This window comes from Microtus ochrogaster, linkage group LG2 (genome assembly GCF_000317375.1).
Source record: "Microtus ochrogaster isolate Prairie Vole_2 linkage group LG2, MicOch1.0, whole genome shotgun sequence".
Taxonomy (NCBI): domain Eukaryota; kingdom Metazoa; phylum Chordata; class Mammalia; order Rodentia; family Cricetidae; genus Microtus; species Microtus ochrogaster.
Window position 1 is genome coordinate 25,796,071 of NC_022028.1, and position 9,652 is coordinate 25,805,722.

Below are 9,652 nucleotides of genomic sequence, written 5' to 3' on the forward strand. Positions count from 1 at the left end.
CCCAGAGCTTCCCATAAATAAGTTCTCATCAAGAACCATCGTACTATCCCCGTCCTATTCTAGATCAGATAACACGTGGGGTTTATGCAGTGCAGCTAATTGAGCATTTGTTTTTTATGGTTTTATTAGATGCAGATGGCCAACTAGATAGGAAACTTCTTGAGACAGAAGTGGAATCGACACGATGTCACCTTTCCTTTGGCCTGCAGGACCTAGGATATTTCGGGACATGGAATGTTTCCAAGACATCCATGCCAATTCTATGAGGAAGTGAACTTAAGTACTAATTCTGTTGCATGTGGTATGAGCTGGGTAGCCTTCATTTAGAGGTGATAGTTGCTGGCGGTGACAGAACGTCTCATAATGACAGCCCTGATATTAGTCTGAGGATGTAGTGCCACCAAGTGTCAATGTGACTCATATCATCAATCTGTCTCTACTCAGTACAGATTGTATTTGAAAATGATTCTTGTTTTCCTATTAATCATGGCTGGATGCATAGAAAGCAGACAAGGTATTCATGAAGTAAATTACTTTTCTAATTCACAAAGTTCACACTTTTCAATGAAGAAAAACATACTGATTTCCGGGAGGATAAATTCTTTCAAACTCTGAGTGCACTGGGAGTCTGGATTTTCATTTTGGTTTTGTCCCACAGAGAAGCTGACTGCAGTGATGTAAGCCCAAAGGAAAGTGAAGCTTGAAGTTGGGGAGAAATGGTGGATTGCTTGGTAACAATGCCCTGTGTGCGTTGTCATTTCAGACCTTATCGTACAACAGACACAACCTGACAGCAGATACCAGCGAGAGGCAGGCCAAGGAGATCCTGATCCGCAGACGGCACAGCCTCCGGGAGAGCCTCAGGAAGGACAACAGCTTAAACCACGAGCGCAGGGCAAGTGTTGCCTTCAGAAGCACAAAGATTCCAAGGACAGAGTCCTCAGCTGTTCCACGGACCAGCTGACAGGAAGGAACGTTGGCTCTGCCAGTCGAATGGCTGCTGAGGGCCAATTCCCAGATACCCTAGGCTAGGATGAATAATAAAGTTGTTTTTACCATGCGTAGAGCTGATCTCCTCTAGCTCCAACTACTAAAAGGCTGAAGCAGGAGAGCTGATGGAGGCCAGCCTAGGCAATAGAGTGAAACGTACATTCAAAAAAAGAAAAAAAATATAAATGATAGTCCGTTCCTTTTATATTATTTCTTTTGGTTTTGTTTCATTTACTCAAAATCTTATGTAACCCAGGCTGACCTTGAGCTCACTATATAGCCAAGGATTTTTATGAACTCCTGATCCTCCTGACTCTACCTCTGATGTGCAGGGTCTATAGGCCTATATCACTCCATTTATTTTATATCCTTGCCAGTCTTAGACACATGGAATTCATTGGAGAATAAAATGAACAGATCCCTATGCCTAAGATTCTTAGATTCTTATTCTAGAAAAGAGGTAAATCACCAGCAATCAAATATAGATATATATACATATATATAGTTAGGTATAGTTAGATATGTAGTTATATACATATCCATATATATTTTTATACATAAATGCAGTAAGTGCTTTGGAGAAAAGAAAATAGATGTTTTAAAAGCCAAAGAAGGAATCTGGCAGGCATAATCAAAACATAATTTTAATCAGAATGGCCTGACCCATTTTGTATGGATAATGATACAGTGACTTGTGTAAACCACTGAGATCCGTTCTGAGGACATGTTGCTGAGTGGCTTTGAGGTGTGAACATCGTGTGTGTGTAGCCTAGGCGAGCTGTGCTGTCTCTAGGCGACAAGCTCCCGAGCACACTGCTGCACACACCCTTGGCCTTTGACCATCATGCGGCCCATGATTACATTTGAGCCATCCAAGAATAGGTACCAGGGTCCAAACTGCTGATGTCAGGCAAGTATCACCTTCCTCGGTGATACAAGAAGCCGGGAGTGCCACGGGAGGTGAGCATTCATGGTGCAGTTTGCCCCAAAGTCCAGCTGGGCAGGGACTTCTCAGCAGATGAGAGAAACCATGGACAATGACACAGTCATTGACGATATATCATGACAGGTGCCTATTTTCAGTAAAATTCTGTGTTGAAGCATCAGAAGTATATGAACAGGAGGTTTTTCTATGTGTGATATGCAGCAGTTACCATTAAAAAATAATTCTAGAAACCAAAGACAGATGTTCAGAATCTTAGTAACTTGATTTTGCAACATTTTGCTATTCCTTCATTTTAAGATTGATTGAAATAAATGAAACTTCAATTACCACGTTACTATTTCCCCTCCCCCAGATATTCCACATCTTTCTTATGAATAACTTCTATAGACGAGTGTTCTTTTAGAGCCAGTGGCCTTCACCTTCCTAATGGCCCCATCTATTTTCTTTCCTTTCTATTGATGGGCCATTGGGTTTGGAAGGCATTTTGTTGTTGAAGCATGATGGTTATGGCATCAAAAAATGTAACTTTGGAAGGAAGGACTAAAATCCTATTTTAAAAATTGAGTTTTGTCACCAAGTTTAGCTTCTAAAACACAGTAGGTGACGTTTCTGTCATCTGAATGCTGTTTTCTATTTCTTTCACAGGCTTCCGCTTCAACCTCCCGGTATTTATCCTTACCTAAAAATACAAAGCTTCCAGAGACACTCCAGAAGAAGAAGAAGAAGATCCCAAATGAAGGTAATGACTCTGTCTGAAGCAGAAATGCTGTTCTGTCGGTTTGCTAATGCTTATAAGATAAAACGTTCAGGTTTTCTTCATTGAGGATGAGCTCAGTCACTTGTGAACCTCAAGCAGCATCGGGCTCCCTTTTCTTAGCATCGTGACCTTGTTTAATGGATCTCTATGCATATTCCAATCACTTGTTTTTCACAATGACCCCTGAAGGATAGCAAAAGCAAATCTTTTTACTGTGCATGTATGAAACTGCAAATAAAAGGTTGTAAATCCGAAGATGTATAAACATTTACACTTGTACAGTAATGCTAATGAATTTTCATAGCATAGACTATAGATGTTATTTCTTTGTTTGATGGTAATCTTCAGGCTCTTTTCTGTAAAGCCCAGGATGACATTATGGTTCGTTTTATTAAAATATGGAATCTAACAACAGTTTAAACCCCTTTGCAACTTCCCTTTCTGTTTATTGAACTCATCAAGCCAGAGACAGGCTAAAGGCTGCTTCTGGCAATAGAGGGAGGAGTGAGAAACAGGAAGCATTGGAAATGGAAGCCAAGGTAGTGACTTTTAGTGACTGTTGGTTGGTCTTGTGGCCACTGAGTGTGCAGAGAAACATGCAGCTCTGATGATGCCAGCTAGTAGACAAGGATGGGTCTCATCCTTGGTCCTCCCATGATCTCTAGCACCCAGACCTCGCTCGAGGGTCTATTCACACTTCTTCCCTTTACAAGGCCATTTAGCTGCAGTTAGAGAGAGACTTCTGGCTTCCCTTTCCCCAGGGCCCCCAGGAGGGGAAAGGACTCACTGGGGTTTCCTGCTCTGACGCGTGCTATCTCTGTTATGCTCTGCTTACCCATACTGCTCTTCTGTTCTGTGGCAGACGGCAACAGCAGCGACTCTGACACAGATCCCGGGACCACCGTGCTCAATTTACAACCTCGCTCCAGGCGCTTTTTGCCAGATCAGTTCTCAAAGAAAGCCTCCCAGGCCTACAAAATGGAGTGGAAGAACGAGGTGGACATGGGCTCTGCACGAGTGCAGGTCAGCACCCCTCCAGCACCCCGCAGTAAAGAGGGCGGCACCCAGACACCGGGGGTACTGAGAGAGCCACTGCTCTCCAAAGACCAACAGTACGGCCGGGGCAGGGAAGACAGTCTGACTGAAGATGTTCCACCCAAGCCCCCACCGAGGCTGGTGCGACGGGCTTCAGAACCCGGGAACAGGAAAGGCCGCTTCGGCAGTGAGAAGCCATGATGGGAAAAGCCAAAGCAGACTTGGGATGAATTGAGCTAGCAGGGCTGTGGCTTATTACTCAAATCTGATCGACTGTGGAATCCACGTAAAGCCCTCTCTCTAGAAACATCCTTTGGGTGGCAGAGTCAAGCCACTGAAGAGCACTTATCTATCCCAAGAAGAGGAAAGTCAAAGGAAGGAAGTCCCACTAAATGACTTTGTGACTTATGACTAGGAAATGTATTCTTTGCAGACCTGAAGGGAAAAAAAAAATATGTGTGCCTTTATTGAACTTGAATGACAGAACTTGAAGATTTTAACACACCTTTGCGGGTGAAAATTTTAATATATTACAAATATGCCTCAGTTTTTATTTATGAAAAAAATGTGTTTATCTGTAGTGAGCGTTTTTTTAAGGGGATGGCGCTAAAAGTGGTGAGACCATCTTTCGGGGGGGGGTGAAGGTCAGCTGCTAGAGGTGGGGCCTACGCTCCAGCACCCACCTTTCCCATCCTAAGCTGATGGACCGACCGCTCAGTGAAGGACAGCAGTGCCTGTAGCAGAGACCTCGGTGTGCAGCAGCGGCGGCGGCACACTGGTTGGAATGGTAGGCAGATGAAATGGCATAGCTTCCAGAGTGGAGGTTGCAAGTCCCTGCACGACTCAGAAGAGATGAGGTTCAGACAGCTCTTACACTGCCCCTGTGTTTACCACGGCTTTGGAGTTAACATATAGTCTCCACTTCCCCGTCTTCTTCTAGGTACAGAAAGAAAGATTTGCATGAGCAAAATCAATTTCAGAGTGTTTATAGACTTGGTGGCAGCTTCGGGTGGTCCTGCCCGTCGGGACATCCCGTGGCCAGTGGGGAGTCGGGGAAGCAACTACTGACCGTGGGTGTTAGATTGTGGGATACTGGGAGAAAAGGGGAGATGGCTCCATTCCTAAGCATCCCTGACCACCTGCTGTAGCAAAACTGTCCTGTAGGGCATCCAGAGCTCCAAGCTGGGAAGGGCGAAAACTTACACAAACCGTCTTCCAATGTGGAAGGAAATGGGGAGTCTTCAGGCTTTGACTTTGGAGGAGGAAGCACTTTGGAGAGAAATCCCACTCTTTGCACTAGTCTGTGATTGGTTACCTCTTCACCTTCCGATGACGTAGTGACGCGGATTTGTCTTTCTACACGAGATTCTATTCTCTGGAGTACTTTCTAGGAGTACGGCAGAGAGAAACAGTGGGACGCAATCATTAAAGATTCATATTTAAATCAATGTTTTTTTTTTTTAAGCTGTAGATTTATTGACTTGTCACTTGTTTTCTGGATAATTACCCTTTCACAACTTCCCCAGGTTTCCATTTTGAATGAAGCCACTACTATAGTTTTTACTGGAGTCCCTTTGGCCACAGCCAGGGTCACAAAGCAGCGTGGAAGGGGTCCTCCTCTGCTTTATTGTGGCTGTGGCAAAACACTCTGACCAAAAAGCAAGGCAGAGGAGGAAAAGGGGTTATTTTCATCTTATACTTCCGGGTCGCAGTCCATCACTCAGGGAAGTCTGGGCTAGAGCAGAAACTATAGAGGAAGGTTCCAGGCTGGCTTTCAGGCGTCTGCTTAGCTTAGCTCCTTATCCAGGGAGGGGCCCACCTTAGAGATGGTGAGGGTCACAGTGGGCTAGGTCCTCCCACAGCAATCGTCAGTAATGACTATCTTCTCTGACATGGTGGGCTGCAGGCAGGGCATTCTTCCACTGAGATTCCTTCTTCCCAGGTGACTCTACGCCATTTCAAGTTGACAACAAAAATTAACAAGGACAGAGGGGGAAGAACATGCTAAGTGTGACAGACAGGCTCTCTGCCCTCATCAATGTGGCTTTTCTGGAGTTCCTGTCTTGAGATACGGTTAGGCCATCACGTGACAGGGGAAGAAAGCACAGTTAGAGCATGTCCATCCCCAGCTACCCCAGACAGATCCATAGAAAGCTGTGTAAAACACAACTGGAAAGCCAACAAATGCTTTCTCTGTGCCAAAAAAAAAAAATCTCTATTTTAAATGACTATATTTTATAAACCATGTATTCCTTCTGAGAAGAAATTTAAGTCTTTTTAAGTTTTACTATAGAAATAGAACTCAAAAATGTTATAATGTTTATTTTCAAAAATGCATAGTCACTGTGCATAGTGATAATAATGACTTCTGGCGAGGAAGGCAGACGTTGAAAATCACCTTCAAATACTTTTACTGGTTTTCTAGATGAATGAATAATACAAAGAATAATACCTTTCTGATTCTGAAAGAAGAAACATGAAATAGCATGTTATGACATTTCAGGATAAATAATCAGACCAAAATGAGCTTTCACTAAAGAAAACATCACATTAAATATCTGAGCGACATTGTATACATTTCAGAAAAGGAATACCTAAGTAATTTATCTTAATTATTATCAGTTTAAATTTTTAAAATTTGTTTGATGACAAAGTCAATAAAAGAAATTTGATGTTAGCCTTTCTCTGTACTTTCTTATTTTGATAATTACTTGATTCCAGGCACCATAAAAAAAGGGTCGTGAAGAAATGAAATTTGTTGGGTGGCGGTGGTGCACACCTTAATCTCAGCACTTGGGAGGCAAAGACTAGCGTATCTCTGTAAGTTTGAGGCTAGCCTAGTCTACAGAGAAAATTCCAGGACAGCTAGGGCAGTAATACAGAGAAACCCTGTTTCAAAACAAATAAACAAAAAACAAAACAAAAAAACAAGAAATGCAGCTCTTCAAGTGGAATAACAATTTAAATTTCTGAAGTGTAGAAAGACCTCCATCCTTAGTAAATGACTTCCTTTGTCCAAACATCACCTGACCCAATCTAAGTTCCTAGGACCTGGAGAATTTTGAGAGTTCTCCTGATCATCGTAACACATTATGTTTGCACTGCCTAGGCATGCAATCCAGTGCTTGAAGCTTTCAGATAACCAGCAAGTGAAGAAAACTTGGCACCCAAATCCAACACTTTACTTTAGAAAGTGTGTTCTGTGGATATACCTCCAAATGTCTAAGATGGAATTTCATTCATTCTTTTATGTGCAGTGGGGGTGTTTATTTATATAAAAAGTGTGGTCAAGAGGTTGTCTTCGCACATTTTGCATTTGTTGGGTTTAAAACTGCCATTTTATCAGCAATGATAAGAACAGGAATATTAGTGCCTCTTCAAAGGGGACATTGGGCTTTATTTCTGAAGGATGATTAAAAATATGGCTTTGTCCAGATGAAGTGACTGCTGACACTATCTGCTGAGCCCTGAACACCATGAAAGCATGGATTCTGGGACCCCTGGAGGACATGAAAACCTGCAGAGGCTTCGGTCACTTAGATAAGATATTGCAATGTTTGCACAGAACCCAAGCCCATCCTCCATAGACTTACTCATCTTGAGATGACCCAGAATACTTAACATGCACACACTCCTTCAGAAAAGTGCCCTGCAGTGCTGAAGGGGAGATGACGGGGTAAACAAGTCAATTGTTCTTTCTTTGCATCTTCCACAGCAAGTGGGTTGGAGCCGGGGATGCAGAAACTACAGGAGAGGTGGGTGGCACACGGTTCCCACCTTGCTGAAAAGGAACGCTTATGACCAAACTTGTGCCCTGGGCTTTTGTTTATTTTCTCTGCTCGTTGTTTTATCCTCGTTTCATTTGCTGAGGATTTTATACATGTATATAATAAAATATGATAGTATACGTGTCATCTACTCCACGCTAAACTGACTTGCCTGGAGAGGGGCCAGCCACTGCAGAGGTCGGTAAAAGAGACATTCATGTGGACAGTTGTGTTAGCTGCCAAGCAGATAAACACACATTAGTGCAGCTTCGATGGGTCCTTTCCTATTTTCAGCTGAAACTTTGTTTATATGTAAGCTCTGCATACACAGAACCAGTCCTCTCCCTCATTTTAACACTTTACATATGTGCTCTAGGGACTTGTGCCACATCCAAGACTTCATTCCAAATAGAGGGTCCAGGGAAGGTACTTTTCACGGTGACTCAAGAAGTCACGCTTGCCAGTGATGTCACCGACTGGCACTGTCTATGTTGGCTCTGAAGCAGAAACCAGGACATCAGCCTCAAGGAACAAACTGGCTTTAGGAATAAATGGTCATGATGGTGGCAGAATCACAACAGGACCTAGGCAACATCGGGTTTATCCTGGGCATTTCACACCATTTTTACTTCAACAGGCAAGTTTGGGACAGATTTAGTTAAATAAGCTACTTCACCAAACAACAATCCAGAATGGAATATAGTTGTCCCTTCCTTATGAAACTGAAGCCTCTCTTTGAGTAGTTCCAGTTATTTGTGGCCAGGATCCAGAAAACATTACGTGAAAACCCTAGAAATTACCAATATGGGTTTGCCATGCGCGCCATTGTGAGTGGAGTGATGGCTAGCTTGTCCTAGGCCATTCTGCGCTTTGTCCCTGTGCACCTACCTGGATGTTAGGGTCTTAGCAGCCATCTTGGTTATGACATCACCGGTGTTGATAATGCACTGCTTGCACTGCTTGTGTTCTTCTAGGTCCCACTGCACTCAGGACGCAGCACTGAGCTGCCAAAGGGAAGCTCTAAAGTGCTTGCTGCAGGCACAAAGGGGAATGCTCTCAGCTTGGGACAAAAGAATAAACCCTTTGGTGAAACGGGGAAACAGGATCAAGATGATCATGCTACATTTGCTCTACTACCTAAACTGGAAACATTATAACAGTTGGGGGTGGGGGAGGGAGGAGGTAAATGAGTGTCTGTTTAGGAGAAACCAGGCTATGTGAGGTTTGACACTGCCATTCATCCCAGGGATGTCCTTTGGGGGGTCTTAGAATGAACGTTACTGGAGGGTGCACAGGGCATTCAGTAATGAGTCCGAGACAAGCCTGAAGAAAGGTTAGCTCTTCCCACGTCCACAACTGTCACCTTCCATTTTAATTACATTCATTTTCCTTCAGTGTACGCACAAAAGGATTTTTATTTTAGATATAATAGTTTAAATCGACTGATAAAAACACCAGGTTTCCATCATCGCAATCTAGAATTTTTATCTCCTACCATTTTTCTGTGTGCTTTTGCTCTGTCTCCATTGCTGTGAGGACACACCCTAGCAGGAAAGCTAGTCGGGGAGGAAAGGAGCTGCTTTACACTTCCACATCACTGTTCATCCTTGTAGGAAGTCCGGACAGGAACTCAAACAGTGCAGGAACCTGGAGGAAGCAGCTGATGCAGCTAACACAGGGGCCATGGAAGAACACTTGTTACTGGCTTGTGCCCCCTCGCTTGGACCTTATGGCTTGCTGGGCCTACTTTCTTATAGCACCTAGGACCACCAGTCCACAGATGGCACCACTCACATGGGCTGAACTCTCCCACACTAGACACTAATTAAAGAATGCTCCGCAGGTTTGCCTACCGATTGATCTTAAGGAGGCAATTCCTTTTTTCTCAGTTGACTTTGGCTTATGGCAAGTTGACATCAACCTGGCTAGCACAGATTTCTTCTCCTCTTGGCCTCCTGATATCCACAGAGCCATTTGTCCTTCCTGGCATCACATGGATCACTGTATCATGTCCACACTGCTTTGTCTCAGCATCTACGTACCTCCTACTCCAGCCAGATGATCTTACTAAAATCATGTGTTTGGGAGCAGTGGTCCATATCAGCCATACAACTATTCTACCGAGCATGGCAAGGGAGCTCCCCGGCCCTCTTCAGA

The 9,652-nt window shown here is 43.7% G+C and overlaps 1 protein-coding gene across 1 annotated transcript in view; it reads left to right on the forward strand.

Moving 5' to 3' along the window:
* Slc9a2 (solute carrier family 9 member A2) overlaps positions 1-4,353 on the forward strand; it is an 81,883-nt gene extending 77,530 nt beyond the window's left edge. The window contains exons 10-12 of the mRNA XM_005359993.3: positions 764-895; positions 2,582-2,675; positions 3,556-4,353. Coding sequence (XP_005360050.1) covers positions 764-895; positions 2,582-2,675; positions 3,556-3,929 — 600 coding nt within the window. The 3' untranslated portion in view covers positions 3,930-4,353. The remainder of the gene's footprint in view (positions 1-763; positions 896-2,581; positions 2,676-3,555) is intronic.
* The last annotated feature ends 5,299 nt before the right edge of the window (positions 4,354-9,652 follow it).